The 20,822-nt window shown below is 46.4% G+C and overlaps 1 protein-coding gene across 2 annotated transcripts in view; it reads left to right on the top strand.

Moving 5' to 3' along the window:
• Positions 1–20,822, top strand: part of SLC17A9 (solute carrier family 17 member 9) — a 227,757-nt gene that overhangs the window by 184,964 nt on the left and 21,971 nt on the right. For both annotated transcript variants that reach the window (XM_069650756.1, XM_069650757.1), the window contains exon 12: positions 14,492–14,547. In XM_069650756.1, coding sequence (XP_069506857.1) covers positions 14,492–14,547 — 56 coding nt within the window. The remainder of the gene's footprint in view (positions 1–14,491; positions 14,548–20,822) is intronic.

The following is a 20,822-nucleotide window of genomic DNA, read 5'->3' as shown; positions in this document are numbered from 1 at the left end:
GTTAATCTGCTTAGAATCACATGCTGTGCATAGGTCCGACATCCAGTGGTCACTGCGGAGTATTGCATTTTGTTTTTCGTAGTCGAAAAGGGGACGTCGACAAGGCGTGTCCGTAACACTATCCCTATAGTGACGTGCGTTGTACCCACAATCCCTCACGCGTCGAGGTCCCTCAGATTGTTTTTTTCCGCCCAGTTTCTGGTCGCCTTTCGCGGAGCTCCTAGAGAGACATTGCTATACTTACCACGGACCTCGGTCCTTTTGTCATAACTTAATATACTGGTAACGATCCCTCCCCCTCGACGTTAGCTGTGAAGCTGTTTCTCCGCCGAACTATTTTCGACGGAGAGGAAGAGCGGAGGAGATCCTTCGGCGCTGCCGAACACGTGGCCTGGCCTCGACGGCCAACTTACAGTAGGGAGAGTGGGGGTTAGAACTTTGTCTCTTCTCTTTGAGAATGTCTTTCTTTCTCCCTTTTCTTTCCCTTGGGGTTGTTATCGCCAGCTATTATTGCCTCAGCTATGGAGAGGACACCATTTAAGTTTTGCCCACGCTGCAGGGGCAAATATACTTGGAAAGATAAGCACAAGCTCTGTAATCGTTGCTTACCCCTCGATCACATAGAGAACAGCTGCGCAGCCTGCAAGCTCTTAAAACCCAGGACTCTTAAAGAACGTAGGGTTAAGAGGTGGGCGGACTACGCGATGTCGAAGTCAGTTTCCTCACCCGCTGCCGCTGTTACTGAAAGTGACGAGGAGTGCGATAACTCGACGTCCGTTACGGAAGTCATGAACCCCCAGAAGGAGCGCTCACGCTCCTCGTCGTCCGTCCCCGGCCCCGACGGGCTCGGCTCACGCCCTGCTTATGGGGATGAACACCCCGGCGACAAGGACGCACACAAACCCCATAAGGCTAAACACACTACCCACGGCTCTTCTTCGTCGAGAACGAAGGATCCATCAGCGCCGAAGGGGACGCAGGGCACTCCGGCGTCTACCGCAGACCGTAAAGGTCACAAGCCCCACCCGCAAACGCAGCCGCGACCAGCGATTGGGCTTCCATCTAACACGGGCGCTACCCCAAAAACATCCGACGCAACGCTCCATAGAGCGACCGTCGAGGTACAACGCGCAACGCACACAACGTCGACACCAAAGCCCTCGACGGACAAAATCGTGGCCGAGAGCCTAGCGAGAATTGTCGCCGAAGACGAACGTACGCGGACGACGAAACAAACGTCGAATACCGCGTCGAAAAAACACAAAAGTAGCCAGGAACTGCCCCTTTCTCCAAAGGACGCTTCCGAACTACCTGAAGGCTTTTCAGAAGGAGACGGGAACCTCTCGTCGACGTTGTGGGAGCGTTCGAAACGATTCGAAGGCGAAAACACTAATTTCCCCCCTCTAGACTATTCAGGGGTACCCCATGAGACCCTTGAAAGACTCCATTCTTGCATGGAGAAAATGGAAAGGTTTCTAGGAAACCAAGACCCACCCACTCACAAAAGACAAAGAGAATGGCCACAGGATGACCCTAGAGTCAAGATTCCTAGGTTGGTTGACCTCACTGAGGAGGAGCAATACCTCCAAGAAGATGAGGAGTGTTTGGGTGGAGAAGAAGAGGTAGAACTTGAGGAAGAGGGGTTCGAAGAAGATCCTTACACCACTCCTACAGGGTTTGAAGAGGATACTGCTACCTCGCAGCCCTGGCATTCACCGTCAGTGCAGCCTTGGCAATCCCCATCAGTACAGTCAGACCCTGATGCCTTTCTCCCTTCTCCTCTCAAGGATTCACATGGGAACTCCTCTCCCATAGATGACCAACCTTCCCTCAATGCACTATTGCGCAAGGCAGCAGCGCATTTTGAGATTGATACAGGGGAAACTCTTCCAGACATTGACTTTGTAGAAAAAGTCATCAAAGAAAAAGCCCCTGTTAGCCAATCTATTCCACTCCTGGCTTCTATTAAAAGAAGAATTTCTCCTTCCCTTACTAACCCAGCTTTAGTAAGAGGGGTCAACCCTAGAATAGAAAAGCTCTTCAGCCCTTCATCCTCTGACCCTTTATACATCAGAGGACACTCTATTCCGGACTCCCTTGTGGTTACCAACACAAGAAAAAGAGCAGGGGTGCCACTATCCACTAGTGAAGCACCTCCAGACAAAGAAGGCAAAAAACTCTACGCACTGGGGAAGAGAATCACGACCTCCGCCGCCTTCTCTACTAGAATTGCTAATAACAACTCACTTTTAGCTAGCTACGCAGATGCACAGTGGAACAAGCTGCGCAGCGAAGCAGAGGAAGCACCTGAACCTCTGCGTTCTCGCCTGCTAGCTATAATATCAGAGGGCACACTGGTAAACCAGGGCATCGTTAAAAACTCCCTAGATGCCGCTGAGACGGCTGGCCGCTCCCTAGTGCAGGGAATACTTCTCAAGCGCCACGTTTGGCTACGCAATTCAGGTTTTAAGCCCGAAACCCAAGCCTCCCTCATAAATAAACCCATTGAACAGACGCATCTGTTTGGGAAAGCAGTAGATGAGGCCCTAGAACATGCTAAAAAAGAGTTTGATACCATCAAGACTCTTGATCAAATTTCTAGGCCCCCTAACAGGCGAGGCTATGGTAATAAACGCTCCTTTCGTGGCCAAAGACAGCAGCAGAACCAACAACAACAATATTACTCTGGCTCCAACTGGCCCACCAACCAGGGTAACACCCAGTTCAGTCAAAGAGGCCAACGCCGTGGCAAAGGAAGAGGTCGTGGCTCCAGCCCCAGAGGTTCCACGCCCAATACCAGCAAATGACCCGAAAATTCGGTTCCCCTCCCATGCATCACCGGTCGGGGGCCGGCTAACATCGTTCCTTTCAGCATGGGAGGGAATCACGTCAGACCGTTGGGTATTATCCACCATAGCCCACGGATACTGCATCGAGTTCAACGGTTCCCCGAAGTACAAACCCCCACGGAACCGGTGCATGACACCGCAACACCTCTCCATTCTTCTTCAAGAGGTGGAAGAACTACTGAAGAAAGAAGCTATAGAGCCCGTCCCCCTATCACAGGTAACAGAAGGTATTTATTCAGTGTACTTCCTTGTACCCAAAAAGGACTTAACCATGCGCCCTGTATTAGATCTGCGCCCAGCGAACATTTTTGTCAAACCCCAAAAGTTTCGTATGGTGACCTTACAGGAGGTAATCCCACTGTTATCACAAGGGGATTACATGACAACACTGGACATGAAAGATGCATACTTTCATATTTTAATGTTGACATCGCACAGAAAATACCTCAGGTTCAAAATAGAGGACAAACACTACCAGTTCAGAGTACTACCCTTCGGGATAGCATCTGAACCAAGGGTATTCACGAAAGTACTGGCAGTGGCAGCGGCCCACCTGCGCAGATTATCCATCCCGGTATACCCTTACCTCGACGACTGGCTCATAACAGGGGATTCTTACGAAACATGCTTCTCCAATACCCAAAAGACCGTAGACCTTTTGTCCCAACTGGGCTTCTCCATCAACGAAAAGAAGTCCAGCTTAGACCCCAGCCAAACCAAACAATTCCTAGGGGCTCTAATTCGAACAAGGGACGGCCTCGTATTCCCCTCCAACGAGAGGGTCCAAAACATGCTGTTTCAAATTCCCATTATGTAGCAGGCCGAGAGGTGACGGTACGCAAAGCAATGCGCTTGCTAGGGATGATGGCGTCATGTATTTATTTGGTACCTCACGCGCGCCTGCGCATGCGCCCAATGCAAGAGTGGCTCTACAGCCAGTGGTGTCAGGCCAGCGGACAATGGGACGATCTAGTGGTGGTCTCGCAGGCCTTGGTTCTCTCGCTACGGTGGTGGACAAAAGAAAACCTGTTATTAGGGAAAACTTTTGCCACACCCACAGTGGAAGCCACTCTAACCACAGACGCATCCCTTACAGGATGGGGGGCTCACCTATCCCATCAAACGGCACACGGAGTGTGGACTCCGAGTTTAGCATCCAAGCATATAAACCTGCTGGAACTACTAGCGGTGTTCAAAGCACTGAAAGCCTTTCAGGAACACTTACAAGGAAAGACAGTGATGGTCCTCACAGACAGCACCACAGCCATGTACTACCTCAACAAGCAAGGGGGCACTCACTCTCCAGGACTGTCCAAGCTGTCCCAGAATATATGGAAGTGGGCTCTCAAACACAACATGTTCCTACTAGCACAACATGTACCAGGGGAACTCAATCTGCTAGCAGACAAACTCAGCAGAGACTTCCCCCTGCCCGAAGAGTACGAATGGCAATTGCACGAAGACATCGTCTTAGACATCTTCACGCAATGGGGATTCCCGGATATAGACCTGTTCGCAACCCTGGAGAACTCACAATGCCAAAGTTACGCCTCCAGGTACCCCCAGAACCAGTCCAAGGGGAACGGTCTGTCGATTCAATGGTCAGGGAAATTTGTTTACGCCTTTCCCCCGACTCCCCTTCTCAACAAAGTGGTGCACAAGATGCACCAGGAGCAGGTTACCATGATACTAGTGGCCCCAATGTGGGCACGGCAACCTTGGTTCGCTCACTTGATGGAGATGTCCCTATCTCCCCCAGTGAAACTTCCCTGCCCGTACAACATGCTGTCACAAGACAAGGGCAGGACACTGCATCCATGCCCTCAGACCATGAACTTAGCAGCCTGGCTCCTGAGATCATAGAATTTGGACATTTACAACTCCCACAGAGATGTATGGACATCCTCAGGGAAGCCAGAAAACCTAATACTCGACACTGCTATTCTAGCAAATGGAAAAGATTCGTTATCTGGTGTAGAGGTACTAGCATCAACCCAGTTGACTGCTCTCCTACTGACATTATTCTATACTTGACCCATTTACTGGATTCAGGTTTAGTGTTCAATTCCATTAAAGTCCACCTAGCGGCACTTTCTGCATACACCACTTCCCAACTTAAAGTGTCGTGGTGGAAGATACCAGTTATCAAAGCCTTCATGGAGGGGGTAAAGAGGATACACCCTCCGATAGCTAACCCAGCTCCCGGATGGGACTTAAATGTGGTACTTTCCAGACTCATGGGCCCTCCCTTCGAACCCATGCACAAGGCAACTCTTAAAGATATCACCCTTAAGACTGCTTTCCTAATAGCTATCACCTCCATTAGGAGAGTAAGTGAACTACAGGCTCTTTCTGTACTAGACCCCTTCGTAACAGTTCACAAAAATAAAGTGGTTCTACGCACACACCCAAGGTTTGCACCTAAATTCATCTCGAAATTTCATGTAAACCAAACTATAGAACTACCAACGTTCTTTCAAAACCCTTCCAGCTCGGGAGAAAAAAGTCTGCATACACTAGATGTACGCAGAGCTGTCATGTTCTACATGGAAAGAACCAGACCACTGAGAAAGACTAATCAGTTCTTTGTCTCGGTGGCAGCAGGAAGAGAAGGAGATGCGGTCTCAAAATCCACTATATCTAGATGGATTGTTCAATGCATCACTCTCTGTTACACTCTTGCTAAGAGAGAACTACCCTTCAAGCCAAGAGCACATTCCACTCGAGGCACTGGGGCTTCCATAGCATTCATTGCAAATGTTCCCCTTGAGTCCATCTGCAAAGCGGCTACCTGGAGTTCTGTGCACACCTTTACAAAACACTACTGTCTAGATGCACACTCTAGATCTGACTCCCAGGTGGGACAGGCAGTATTAAGACATCTTTTCTCTACTGTTCCTTCTCATAACCCACCGCCAACTCCGGGTACTGCTCGCTAGTCTATGCACAGCATGTGATTCTAAGCAGATTAACAAACATCAGAAGACAATGCATTACTTACCGTAAAAGCATTTCTGATGGTTGTATCTGCTTAGATTCACATGCGCCCACCCTTCCTCCCCGCTCGGATGGAAGGAACATAGACTTCCTTTATATCTCTCTTTTCTGTACTCACTCACGTCTATAAGGCTCCCTCAGGGCAGAAAAATACAAACAGAGGGACCTCGACGCGTGAGGGATTGTGGGTACAACGCACGTCACTATAGGGATAGTGTTACAGACACGCCTTGTCGACGTCCCCTTTTCGACTACGAAAAACAAAATGCAATACTCCGCAGTGACCACTGGATGTCGGACCTATGCACAGCATGTGAATCTAAGCAGATACAACCATCAGAAATGCTTTTACGGTAAGTAATGCATTGTCATATATATATAATCTCTCTCTGAGGCTTGTGGATCTGCTTAGAATCACATGCTTTGCATAGGCCGCCATCTAGTGGTAGGTTCAGAGTATTGCACGTGTTTTCGAAGTTCGAAAAGAAACGTTGACTGGGTGTGTTTGTAATATTATCCCAAGTGTGATGTCTACTGTACCCATGAGCCCTCACGCATCTAGGTCCTCCAGAATATTTATTTCCGCCATGAATTCAATGACGAACAAATGGTTACGACTGCTCAATCAGACAGGCAACAGGCTTCAGCCTACGTCAGGCTTCGGCCGAGCAGTAGGGAGAGTGGAGGGACTGATTTCATTACCCATCAGAGAATGCATACCTCCACTACTCACATATACTGCTTTTGCCTAGCTGCCTTTAAAAATCGCACTCACCATGAAGAGCACTCCCTTTAAATCATGTCCCAGTTGCAGCAGAAAATGTCTGTGGAAGGACACTCATTGAGTGGGTGATCACTGCCTTCCCAGAGACCACCCAGAGATCTGTTGTGCGTCCTGTAAATTAATTAGGCCAAAAACGATGCACCAAACAGTGGGTGACCCATGCAATGATGGCCCCGTCAGAAACGGCTGCTGGCGTCTTTGATTTAGATCCGGAAGGCCAAGGCAGCGACGGCTCTGTGTCTGAAGCCGAAGACATTTCAAGGGAACCTTCCGGCTCCCGCTTGTCAGTCCCCAGCCCCGTAACGCAGTTGCAGCACGCTGATATGGGGAAAGCCTCTAGTGACAAAGTCGCACAGATAAGCACACAACCCGAAACGCTCTTCGACAGAGCCGACGAAAGAAGGCCACACGTTTGCGGAAGGCACGTCACTGCCTACCATCCAGGCACCGGAAAAGCCTGCTGTACTTCTGCAACCACGTCATGCCTAAAAGTCCTGCAATGGATGTTTCACAGGCGTCGAAAACCACACGTCAAAAAGGCATAAAAGTCACGTTAGTAGGGATAAATACCATAAACAGTCAAATACACTCATTACTCGCACTCCTTCTGTCCATCACAAAGTGCCACAGTATGAAGAGGCTCATTCCCTTTATATTAGTCTCTACAGAAAAAAAGGCCTAGAGAAGACCGTGAGGCTATGGTGTAACTGAAACACCTAGAACATGGACATGGACAAATGAACTTTTCAAGGAAATAATGGACAAAGTTTCCTTTTTATATAGACATTATGAACAAAAACCCAATTAGACAAAAAAAACATTAGATTTAGAAAGGGGACAACCCTAAGAAACTGGACATTCCCTGGCAAAATCACTAAGGCGCCACACATCACCCACGCATACCGTCCTAGACCTGTCCCATGACTCTTTCCAAGGGGAATATCATGCAGATGAAGATGTGTGGTATGTCGACCAGGATGATCCTAGTGATGATCCTGACAAATTTTGTCAAGATGACCCAGATGTGACCATTATTGACAGTCAGGATGATGTTGTACCTGAGAATGGTCACAGCTCCCCAATTGATGACCAATTGGTATTTAATGATTGATCCTCGCTCGTCTACCCCCAGGGTTGGGATGCAAAAGCGACAGCCCTCCCCTTGCCACCTGAATAGAGAATTCTCAAGGGTCTACATGGGAGAATATCTCATAGGCCTCTCACAACACTAAAACACATGTTTCTACTAGCACAGCATGTTCCAGGATTACTCGATTCTCTGGTAGACGTACTAAGCAGAAGTGCGGTGTTGCCCCCAGAACGTAAGTGGCAATTACACCAGACGTGCTACACAGCGTCTTCTCACACTGGGGATTCCCAGGCATAAACCTCTTTGCTACACAACTGAACGCACAATGCCAAGACTACGCATCCAGTTTTCCCCAGGCACAATTAAAAGGGGAACTCTCTGTTAATTAATTGGTCAGGGAAATGTGCGTACGCTACCCCCCGCCAAACCCTCTTCTCAACAGAATAGTCCACAAGATGCACCAGGAACAAGTAACACTGATCCTAATAGCTCCAATGTGGGCACGTCAAACATGGTTTTTACACCTACAAACAATGTTGCTTTGTCCAACATGTTGTCACAGAACCAAGAGAAAACACTTCACCTGTGCCCTCAGACATTGAATTTAGCAGCCTGGCTCCTGAAGTCCTAGAATTTGGTAATTTAAATCTAGACCAGAGGTGCATGGACATTCTAAAAGAAGCACTAAAGCCAAACAGAAGACATTGTTATTTCAACAAATTGAAATGATTTTTGTGGTGCAAAGCATGTACAATCAATCCAATTGACTGTTCACCTTCACATATAATACACTAGCTACTGTAGCTATTAGATTCAGGCTTAATCTTCAATTCATTAAAAGTACATCCAGCTGCTCTCAGCCTACACAGCACATCACAAAGTTCAGTTTCATGGTGGAAGGTGCCTGTATTTAAGGCGTTCATGGAAGGTGTTAAAAAAAATATACCCTCCGGTTTCTTACCCAACTCCGGCTGGGACTTCAATATTGTACTTATAATGCTCATTGGCGGCCCCCTTTGAGTCAATGCACAAAACCAGTCTTAAACACCTCACTTATAAAACTGCTTTCCTTGTTGCTATCACATCTATAAGAAGGGTTAGTGAACTACAAGCACTGTCGGTACAAGATCCCTTTGTAATTATTCACAAAGACATAGTTGTGCTGTGCAAACATCCTTGTTTTTCTCCTAAATTCATCTCAAAGTTTCATGTAAAATCAATCCATAGAACGTCCTGCTTTCTTCCAACACCCCAGCGACGCATACAAAAAAGAAAGCCTACATAGTCTAGATGTCAGAAGGGCTGTCGTGATTTACCTACAAAGGACAAAACCAATCAGAAAAACTGACTGTTTATTGTATGTCTAGCCGCAGAGATTGAGGGTGATACTATCTCTACATCAGCTGTTTCCTAATGGATTGTCAAGTGCTTCCAACTTTGCTATTCTCTTGCTAAGAGAACGTTGCCATTCAAGCCAAGAGCACACTCAACTTGGGGCACAGGGGCAACTCTAGCTTTCATAGAAAAATGTGCCCTTCGACGCCATTTGCAAAGCTGCCACTTGGAGTTCAGTTCATACTTTCACACAACATTACTGTTTAGAGTCACATTCTGAAGGTGACGCACAGTTGGCCAGGCGGTGTTAAAGCATCTCTTTGCCTATAGCTTGAAATGACCCAACTCATTCTCCAAGTACTGATTTCTAATCTATGCAAAGCATGTGATTCTAAGCATATCCACAAGCCTCAAAAGGCATACGTTGCTCACCGTAATCATATTTCTGATGCCTATATCTGCTTAGCTTCAAATGTGCCCGCCCTTCCTCGCCTCTTGGAGTTGAAGGTTCTTGGGTAAATCATAGATGCTTTCACACCTCATCATAATTTACCTAATCTCCACGCTTACACTTTATACTCCCTCTGGTCAGAAACAAATAATCTGAGGGATCTCAACACGTGAGGGATCTTGGGTACAGTAGACGTCACATTAGGGATAATATTACAAACACACCCAGTCGACATCCCTTGTAGATGAGCCTAATAGATGAGCACAATTTACAAGACCACTTAGCGAAATATGGCATGAGGGGGCCGCCTCCTTCCTCGCGCTGAAGCTAAGTAGGGTAGGCACCAGTTACTGCATGGCTGGGACACAGTCCACAGTCCCGGGTGCCATGTGTTTTCTTTGTTTTAAATATCTCATAACACACTAAGAAAAAACACAGCATCCACATTCTTTTTTTTTTTAAACGTGCTACTTTCACTCCTTGAATGTACTGCCCTCTAAAGGTCAAGCTGTCATGAGGCGCACATGAAAAGAGCAGCTCTGGCTAAAGAGCTGCTGATACTTGGAGAATTACAAATCCAGCTTGCACCTGCAAGGCATACTAGAATAACCTTTTGGTATTTTATGCCCCGATATGGTTTAAGGATCTTCTGTGTTCCCTGTGCTCTCAGAGAGACCATTTCTTTTACCTTTTTGGTGAATTGCATTACGGTATTTGGGTGTCCAGTCATAATTTCGAAAACATAATTTCGAAAGTCAAAAAAGTCGAATCAAAAATGTCGAAAAAAAAAATGTCGAATTGTTTTTTTTTTCGATATTTTTTTTTGGGCTCTAGTTTCTGTGAAAAAAATAGGTAAAAATAAAAAAAAAGGGGGGTTGGGGGGGAACCCCCCCATTTCGAAAAAAAAACGTCATTAAAAAAAATTCGACGTTTTTTTTGTGACTTTTTGACTTTCGAATATTTTGTATTCGAAATTATGTCTATGAACCCGGTATTTGTAGTCTCCCAGTCAAGATGGATGGAATAATGCCACAATTGTACACGTGTAACCTAGCATAATTCTATAAGGGTTTTTATGTTTGAGTGACTCTATGGTATGTGTACTTTTCAAGTTTTCTTTGTAAAGCAGAGTACTGTTGAAAGCCAGACAGGGTGAGGAGGGGAAATGAAGAGAGAGCAAGTAAGCAATGCGTATTTGTCCAGAATGTGGCAAGAGAGGTTAGACACTGGTGCAGTTATTTTGGATAGCATAACTTTTTTTCAGAGGGCACTCTTTGACCCCTTGGAAAGGGAAAGGCAATTGCTATTGGACTGCGCCCCTGGGGGCAGAGAAGTGAGGGAGGATCACCTGGGTGGAGGGCGTTAGGGAGAATTCTCAGAATTGTGATAATTCCATTCTACCTTAGAGACCCCCAGCTCTTTTTGCTGGACTTTAGGACTTTTCATTTCTAACCTGGAGAGAGTGAGACCTTTTTCCCACTCTCTCCTGTATTTTTATGTGATTTGGACTCTGTTTCTTTTGACTTTGGTGTCTGACAAACTCCATAGGCATCATCTTTACATTGTGACACACAGCACCTTCAGTGCAGTGCCGCAGGGAAGTCTCTTAGATTTTCCAAAGGTTTAAATACCTTCTCTTGGTGAAACTACTGTTTCCAAGAGCAGTGAAGTGAAATTGACTTTACTTACATTTCGTAACTTTCTAGACCCAGCACACGCTATCTTACCATAGGGTTCTGGAGGGGTTACTTAGTATCCCTTTGTCTAGTTTCTCATGTAACATTTTTTATGTTACCCTTTCTCCAATTAATGACTGGTGGCAGTGGTTTACTTTTTCCTACCATTGTGTGTTTTTACCATTGGTTGCAATTGCAGCTGTAGTAAAGCACCCATGGGTGCCCATTTTGTCAAAATGGCCCTGGTCGTCTCATATCACCATTTCTTGTTGGAAAGGTCCTTCTTAAGATGTACTCTGCGCGCCAAACCAAGTTTGGTCCTCCTATTGGTTTATAAAGCGCTTTACAACAAAGCGCTGTACAATTGAACAACTTAATACATAAACATAAACAGTATAACGGTAGAAGCAAGTTACATTATGAATCAATCAACAAAACAGCAAGAAGAGCAATTAACTGAAGGGAATAGGGAGAATAGTGGAATAGGGCTGGGGGAGGGGGAGGGGGAGAGGGGGTGATGGGGAGTAGGCGGAGGGAAGGGGAAGGTGAGAGTGGGGAGGTAAGGGAGGGGAGGGAGATAGTCGAGGGGAAAGGTAAAGGAGGGAGGAGAGGCAGGTAGGGGAAGGGGTTTCAAGGAGGAGAGTGAAGGAGAGATTTAAGGGAGGTGTGGAATGAGGAAAAGGTGGGGGTAGAGCAGATTGCAAGAGGTAGGGAGTTCCAGTGCAGGGGGGCTTTATTCGTTTTGTCTTTGGCAGGATTCACTGGTGAAGCCTGCCTCTGGCTCCAGCATGTCTGGCAGGGCAGGAAGCGAGGCAGGTGCCCGAAACACCCTGTGCCTAATCACCTTGGTTACAGGAATGTACTCAAAGGTGATTGGCTGGCTGGCTGTCCTTGGAGGACAGCCACCCTGCTGTGTGAGTGACAGCTAGGCTGCGAATGAATGGGAGAAACCTGCATAAAAGGGCAACCTTTTGACTTGGAAGGCAGAGTTGATCACTAGAAAAAGGAATCCGAAGAAGAACTTGGAAGAGACGCCTGCTGCAACTCCTGGACTGTTGGTTTGCCCGGTGAAGCCCTGCTGCATTGCTGAAGCTCAGAATTCGCTTCGACTAGAGAAGCCCTGCAACGGACAACTTCGCCCCTTGATATGGTGGGACCAATCGACCCCAGAGTGAACTTGTCTGGACATCTCCTCGGAGCAGGCTGTACTTTTGCTGCTGCAGGAACCGATAGCCAGGGGGAGGAACACCAGCATTGAGTGCATCATTTTTAAGTCGGACACGAGCTCCAGGAAGATCCTCCGGACTCCCATGAAGCAGGACTGACCAAGCCTGAGCCACCTCAACAGAGTGCTGGACCCCAGATGCGAGGAAAGTCCATCAAGGTATCCGAAAATCGTGGTGGTGCTATTTGCGAGAGTCGCGTGAAGCTGAAACCGCAAAGTGCTGCTGATCTGAAGTTTGCCCATTGAAGCCGCCTACCTTCAATTTGTGGCAGAGGAGTCCCCAGACGTCCTTCCTCTTGTCCCCACGACTGAGGCCCAGGAACAACTTGATTTGCAGACCTACACAGGAACAGAAGCCAGCTGGAACCACTTTCTTCTAACCAAAGGTACTGTAAAAAAAAGGGGTTGCTTGCCTCTGTGAAACACATTGTGTATAGGCGCTATACAAATAAACAGTCAAATCAAATTATTGTGTAGCCTTGCTAGCTCTCAGTTGAGAATTGTCTTTGTTGCCTTTGCAGAGTTCACTGCAGCTTTGCCCATCACAAGCCTCCCAGCGTATGGTCCTACAGTGACTTCATTTTATACAAAGACTTCTAAAACATTGTGCAAGACTTTTTGCCTACCTTCAAGAAGTGCTTCAACTCACGTAGACTTTTGTTCAACTAGCATTGGCTGTCCTGGCTCCCTGAAAGACTCTTCTCACCTCTGAATTTTTGCTTTACCTTTCTCCCCAGGAAAGGGTTAATTTACTTTGCATTGGAGGGTTCAAAAAGTACTTGCCTGCTTAAGAATATTTGTTAACCATTGTTTTATTCCCTCATCTTTTCCCTTATTACACTAACCTCATTATTGCTCTAAAGGTGCCAGTGATATATCAATGCCCACAGTGTTCTAGTTATTTAAGTCACTTCAGGGTGTAGGAAGTATCTGTGTGCCATCCCAAATGGGTGTCTACTGATTTATTGAAACTGAGAGTATATTATTGTTACTTATTTTGCTCCCTTCTAAAGAAGGCTTATTCAACTGACTGTTAAATTAAATAATAATTGTTTAATCAAGAAACCTTGAGGGTAAGTGTTTATTTGGATACTTGTCACTGTGAATTTCTGTGTAATAACCCTACGACTCACATTGACCCCTCTTGAGATAGGCCTGGCTGCTCAGTCACTACCATCTTGTGTAGTACAGGCCTATACCAAACATTGGGTTAACTATTGCTAAGAGGACACGGCTGGTGCAGTCTCCCACAGGGTACAATGTCATCTGTGATGTCACCACTGATGTTATAGATGATGAAATTAGTGATGTCACCAGTGATGTCATCAGGGGTGTCATCTATGATGTCATCATTGTGGTCAAAGGATGCGCAACAGGAGGCACAAGGTTAAGGTGGCTTTGTCTGAATTTCAGGGGGTTTTATTTGCATTAAGTTCTCACGTTAACGTCCCTGCAACTAAAATGTTTTCCTTGAATAAATGAATATATATTCATTGAAAAAACTTGAGTTAAGGGACAGTTAAGGATATCAGGTTTAACACAGCAAAACCCCTGAAATTCAGCAGATGTGGGAAGTGATGATTATCTTAACTCGGCGCCCTCATTGATGACTCCTAGGACTAATGATGTGTTATTTATATATAGCGCTTACACCTAAGCGCTTTACATAGACACTTTGAAAATAAATGTTGCCACTAATACACGTGATCCTGTTCTCATTAACATAGTGGGAGACAAATGAACACACTTTGTCTTCTCTAAATTCTCTGGAACCCTGGCCTGAGTTCCTGTGTATCACTCTCCTTACAGCCCCTAGTAACCAGGACAACCAGAATTGAGAAGGAGAGCTCAGACCCAGGAAAGAGCCCCACTCTTTTAGCATACATTAAAAGGGAGGTAGAACATACACGCTCTGCTTTTGTAGCAGACATGATCTTGTTTTCCCTTTGTTTCTATAAATGCCTTGTTTGATCTCTGTCGTCTGGCGTGGATTTAGTGAAACCTATGCAGCTCCATTTGCTCTCATCCAACTTGAATTGATCCTAACACTGCTCTTTTCTCTCCCTCTCCCTCTCTCTATGCAGTGGCGTGTCGGTCAACGTTCAGGATCTGGCGCCTTCCTGCGCAGGATTCCTCTTTGGTAAGGATGCACGTTTTCATTGGTTTACCATAATGCGGGTCAGTGATCACTGAAATAACCATGGCAACTGAAGCCATGCACTCTTTTGGTGGAAGTAGTTAAAAGGCCGAGATATGCAACCTATCGAGATGGAGAAGGAGGGTCATTGCTAAGCGAATGGGTGTAATGAGCTACTTTGTTTTCATCCAATGGTAACATCACACTGGGGCCAAATGGACTTGCAATTCTTTATATCTATCCCCATCTTGCAGGGCCAGAGGTTAGGCTCTGTTGCTACAGTGTTTCATTTGGCACCTAAAGTGCCCCTCATCAATAGGGATATTGCTGTCAACATGAGATGCCTGTGTTAACATGCAGCAGCCCCAGTGCACGCTCCAAGAAAAGTGGCTCCACGACAGAAGTGCCCATGCCCTTGGTGTTCGCTCCATTGTGTAACCTGTGTTGCCCAACAAACCACCGAATGACTGGGGGGCAACCTTTTTCACTTTGAAAATGTCACAGTTGGTCACGTCTATTTTTTTTTTATACCCATCCAAATCAGGCTTTTCACAGCTTTTATGCCTTATTATGACATGTTATATGATGTTAGGCTAAGTGTTGTGATGCCAGGCGACATTGGGTGACACTGTCATGGCACACATTCAGGGCACACAGTTTCTATTCAGTTGCCTGGGACTTCCCTTCTGACTGCCAAAGGACACCCAAAAGCCACCGTGTCAGAGTCTTATATCAAATTATGTTAACATGCACCATGAGCTAGCAATTGACAAAGCCAAATACACACCAATTTACACCCACAGCATTACCACGCACACGGGTCCCTTTAACCACAGCATTACCACGCACACGAGTCCCATATAATAATTTCGTCTTCAAATCCTCTCATGTTTTTGGGCAATTTCACCGGCCCAATGTGATTTAAATTGCACCATTTTTGGCTAATTTGAGACTGGTTGCCAAAAGTATTCCTTTGTGAAAACTGGGATGGTGCCCCATACAAGTAAGTTCCATCACCATTAGAAGGGTTAGTCTTCCTCTGCGGACTCCCTGAAGTTTCGTTGTAGTTGCGCCCCTGGCAGCAGACATGGCAAATGCTGTAGCGTTCACCCTTTCCTCTAAATAAATCTCAGACCTCCTGAGGTGTTGCAGATTATGGTTTGATGTGCAAATGGTGTGTACATGATGCCTACCTTTGTCAAACGATTGCTACAATTAGATGGGTTTATCACAACGGCACGACTGGGGGCAGTGCTGGTCATTGGGCAGGCTCTCGGCGGATCCGGGATCCAGCACCAGATGTGTAGCCGGATCTCAGGATCCGGCCAGAGTCAGCCGCCCAAGCCCATGAACCGCGCGGTAAAAAAGAAAAAGAAAAAAAAAACGCCCACGACGGATGCATTGCCGTTTACCGCCGGCTTTGGCACCGGTGTGTAATGCGCAAAGCTTGCTACATGTACAACTGAAAGGAATTAGTTGTACATGTAGCGAGCATTGTGCATTACACCAAAGCCGATGGTAAACAGCAATGCTGACGTCGCGGGCGTTTTTTTTTTCTTTTTCTTTTTTTTGGCACTACAAAATGAGCCGGGCTCAGAAAGGGGGCATGGCCTAACTGCAAGGGTCCTGCTGGCCCGTTAGGCCACGCTCCCCTGACAAGCCCAGTTCAATGGGCCATTGGCACCCCTGCCAGGCATCCTTTTCTAGTGATCAACACCCTCTCCCCATAGGGGGATAGAGTGTTGATCTCTGCATTTATGTTCTATAGGCTTGCCTGGCAGGGGACAGGGCCTCGCCTATTCAGCCTTAATGGTGGCGCTGCCCCTTGCCAGCTGGGTAGGGGCAGCGTCATCATTAAGGCTGAAAGGGTGAGGCCCCTGGAAGCTGAGGCCGTTTTCCTGAAGACTGATACTCCCGCGAGTTTCAGTCTTCAGGAAAACGGCCTCAGCTTCCAGCAGCCTCATGTTTTCTCCATAACGGTGGCACGGGCATTTCCTGCTTAAAGGGATGCCTCGCAGATGCGGCGCCACCATTATGGCTGAAGGCAATTTTTTTCTGGAGCCTGAAGCTTTCGCACATGAGCAAGAGCTTCAGACTTCAGAAAAAAATCCTTTTCGTGTAGTGGCCGGGGCTGGCAGGGGAGATTAGTGGGCCCCGCAGGACCCCGCCTCAAAACGAAATTTCGGAGCAGGCTCCGGCCCACTTAAAGCCGTTGTGGGCGCTTTTTTTTTTTTTTTTTTTAAAGTATTTATCTGATCGGATGACCACTACCAACCCTGCCCCCTCTAGACCACACCCCCTCTGCTCCCCCAACTCCTCCCCCATCCCGGCACTTGTGGGATCCCCCACCACATTTTTTCCATTTCCACCACTGACTGGGGGTGTCCAATTCTTGAACTTATAAGACATTGTATGATAGTTTAAGGATCTCTCAGGTTTTCCAATGTCAGCTGTGAAATAATTAACCATTACAGGACTTTAGGCTCATAAAGAATAAAGGTATGTTGAAAAAATGTTTGCGCATATATATGTGTATGTATGTGTGTGCGTGTGCGCCTCTGGAGCAAAGGTGCAGTTTTATGCAGAACCGGGGTCAGCGCAGGCATGTATTGAGGCAGGCAGTAGCAGCGTGAACATGTATTTTACAACAGAGCCAATGCTGCATGTTGTGACACCAGCCTCATTACTTTCTTTAGACACAAAAGGCATGAAAGGGGTCAGACCTCATGATCCGGTTTGGTCATAACCGACTTTAAAGAGGGGCAATGCTAGCATATGTTGGGGGACGCCTCCAGGTTTTTCTTTGGGGACAGTCGGCATCAACATGTCTTACAAAATGCACCTGTGTACTGTTCATGACCTAGCATCTATTGGGTTTTTCATGTGCCCTGATACCCCCGGGTCTGGTGCGCCATACAAATTAATAAACAAACAGACATGTGTTGCAATGCAGAACGGAGTGAAAATTCTACATTGTTACCCAATTGTTCGGAACCCATTATTTAAAAATACATTCTTAGGAGAAGCACCTGCCAGAACCTTGATGGATTAGTTCAGGTGTGCTGACTCGGTTCCATTCGGGGAAAACATTTGCACCCCTGCACTTTACAAATCCACCACCTACTTCCGCCCCACTACTGTAGTGGTATTGTTCTAGTGGGGCATGCAAGCCACTAACGATGGCTAGTTAGGCCTCGCTACCTTCTTTGACTACACATTGGGAGAACCTGATTTCCCCATCCCAAATAATAGGACTTTTTCCATAGTTTCATCCTCACTCCTACCATGCTGGCTACTCCCCTGGCACGAGCACCCAGGCAGACAATGAGCTCAGGAGTCGGGTGGCAGCTCAGATGTCTGCAGTAGAACTGAGGAGCGCTTGCACAAACAGTATGGGCTGTCAAAGAAAAGTGCATAGTGCACATGCAGACTACGAGTGCTGGAGATTGGCAGCATAGCCAATATCTGCAGGACAGCCATGGAGGAAGCGTGGTCTGTTTCCTTCTCTCCTGTCTAATCCCTTCTAGGCTGCAGGGAAATACAGCAGCATCTAAATCTCCCCCTGTCTTTTGAAAAAAGGAAGCAAAAGTAAAGCAATGAGAAGAAGAGTGAGGTCAGTGGTTCCCGCAAGGAAAAAAGCTTCCCTACAGTCGCCCCCTCTTCACCATCTCGTTCTCGAACTAGTCTCATTCGCCATCTGAGCATGAAAAAGAGGACTCCAAAGGGAGACAGCTCAACAAAGAAGAGTGGGCAGAAATCTACACTCATGTGGCTGCTAATATGTGTTTTGAGAACACGCTCACCTCTGAGGTGGGAGATGAACGCAAAGCAAGACACAATATAAGCCAACAATCCACAGGAGAGTCCTCCTAATCTCCTCTGTAAGGAACTAAATTCTGAAGCAGTGAGGCGAACCAGAGTGCATCGCAGTCCCACGTTTCATAGCTAAGATGTACCCATTGATAGCTGAAGAGAAGTCCTTGCTGGAATTGCTCGAACTTGTTCCATGTTATCCTGCATCATGGTCACTCTGGAGACGCCGCCATCAGAGACCCAATGGATAAACAGGTGCAAACATCACTAAAGAAGACCTATGTCGGAAGACTCCTCGCCTTGCAATCCTATTTATATACCACATATGTCTCGGAATGCTTCATCTCACACTTCTCTGACTTCTAAAAACCAATTTAAGATGGATCAGAATGTTCAGTGCTCTTCAGGAACTTTCAGACAAAGGTAGAGCTCATTTCCGACCTTGCCTGTGATGTGTCTGCTCCACAGTCCCTAGATTTAGGGTCAACATTGGTGGCAAGGAGACAGATCTATATTTGTGATTGTAAAACTGACCATTCCCAAATATCAACAGCCCTAAAACGACCCTTTTTCCGATCCAGACTGTTTGCAGATTAGTTAGAGGAAAATTGTAAATCACATCTTCAAGATTGAGAATATGCCATTAACCTCAAATAGGATTTAAAGCCTCCAACAGGAAGTCCCAAGCCCTCCTTCCAGACACCCTTCAAAGTCCTCTTCTCCGACAGAGAAAAATACTGATCCAGTGACTGGACAGCCAATGCCTCCAATGTAAAACATAAGAACATCTACGAGACAAAGCAACCTTCTTTGCTCTGCTATGATGTAGCATGGCCATTAAGGGGGGAAAGGGAGGAGAATCCACAATTGTATTCCAGCCTTGGAGAGACCCATCACAGATTTTTGTCTTCTTGTGGATTGTGAGCCACTAATATGTCATGGAGTTTGTCAATCACCCACTTCTGACCAGCTTTAGGAAAATTGATTCCCACGAATACAGGCAAGAGATGCGCTCTTCTACAGGGGATCCTGCATCTGGCGAAGAAGGGGGCCATCAGTCCTTTTCAACTGCAGTATTGAATCTGGGTCTACTCCATCATTTATGTAGTGCTGAAGAGCAAAGGAGACTTTAGACCGAGACTGTACTTAAGAGACCTGAATGGCTATAGTATCATCGACCACTTTCAGAGGGGAACCCTCCAATTCATTGTAGTACTCATCACCATGAGCAATTCCTTTTCATCATCTCTAGCCTAGATGTACACATACCTTCATGTATCAATTCAGAAGGAGCATTTCAAATATCTGTGTTTTGCTGTGGGGAACTGTAATTTCCAGATTGTGGTTCTTGTCTTACACGTCGGAGCATCTTCTGAGAACTTCATCCATGTTCCTGGGGCATGTAGTGGCTCTATAATATCAGGAAGGAATCCCGGTCTATCCCTACTTATACAAAACACTCCTGCAGGTGATGTATCCGAACACCCTGAACCTTCACACAGCAAATGCCATCAAGTTGCTACAGGATCTGGGTTCCTCCTCAACTGGGACAAGTCCCATCACCCACCCTCCCAGGACTTGGTTTTTATTGGAGCATGATATGTGGACTGCCCAGGGATTGGTCCTCTTCCAAGAGCCTCGAGTGAACAAGCTTAATTAATACCTCTAGTTTACTTCAACTCCACACTGCGTCAGTTAGCCAATTTTTGTAATTTAAGAACACCAAGTGTTGTCATGTTTATTCTTAGTCCCAAGGCCCATTGATAACTTCAGTTCAGTGGTCTCCTTCCTCAATCAGGACGGGCCATGGGGATCAGTGCTACTATTGCCTTCTGGTTGTTCCTCCATCTTTTGCTCAGAATCTTAATTGGTGATCGATACCTTCTCAACCGTGGAAGCAGTTTCCTCTGGATCCCTTCCCTCTACGGGACCGGTGCAAGGATTTTTACTGCCCTTGGCTGCTTGTTCACTAACCCGAGTAAATATTTGGTGTTTAAAAAGAACCTCATTCCGGTTATAGTTGATTTTAAATCTGTGTTCGACTCCATTGACAGGAGAGTCCTGTCAGATATTTGTATTGACTTTCAAAGAAATCTCAAACCCCGTAAGGAACTCTTAAGAGAATAATTCTGCTACAGTAAGATGTGGTCAGGGGGAAGAAAGAACAAATACTTTTCCTGTCGAAAAAGGAGTACGCCAGGGTTGTGTGCTTGCGCCACTTCTGTTTTGATTTACGTTAATGGCTTCATCTTAAGAATTTTAAGCATGAATTCAGCTGCTCCCACCATCGCCAAACGTAAAGTGGGTATTTGTATGTATGCAAACAACACTTTTTTTTATTTCAAGGAGTAAGATGGGCATTGTAAAACAGCAATCCCCATTAACAGAATTCTGTAAAGAAAGACTTATTTGACAGACAGTAGTTATGGTATGTCATGCCTCCGGAAAATGAACGCCAATATTTG

The sequence above is a fragment of the Ambystoma mexicanum genome, chromosome 3p (genome assembly GCF_040938575.1).
Source record: "Ambystoma mexicanum isolate Mex_15411 chromosome 3p, UKY_AmexF1_1, whole genome shotgun sequence".
Lineage (NCBI taxonomy): Eukaryota > Metazoa > Chordata > Amphibia > Caudata > Ambystomatidae > Ambystoma > Ambystoma mexicanum.
The sequence above is the reverse complement of the archived record's forward strand: the minus strand, read 5'-3'. Positions and strand labels throughout refer to the sequence as shown.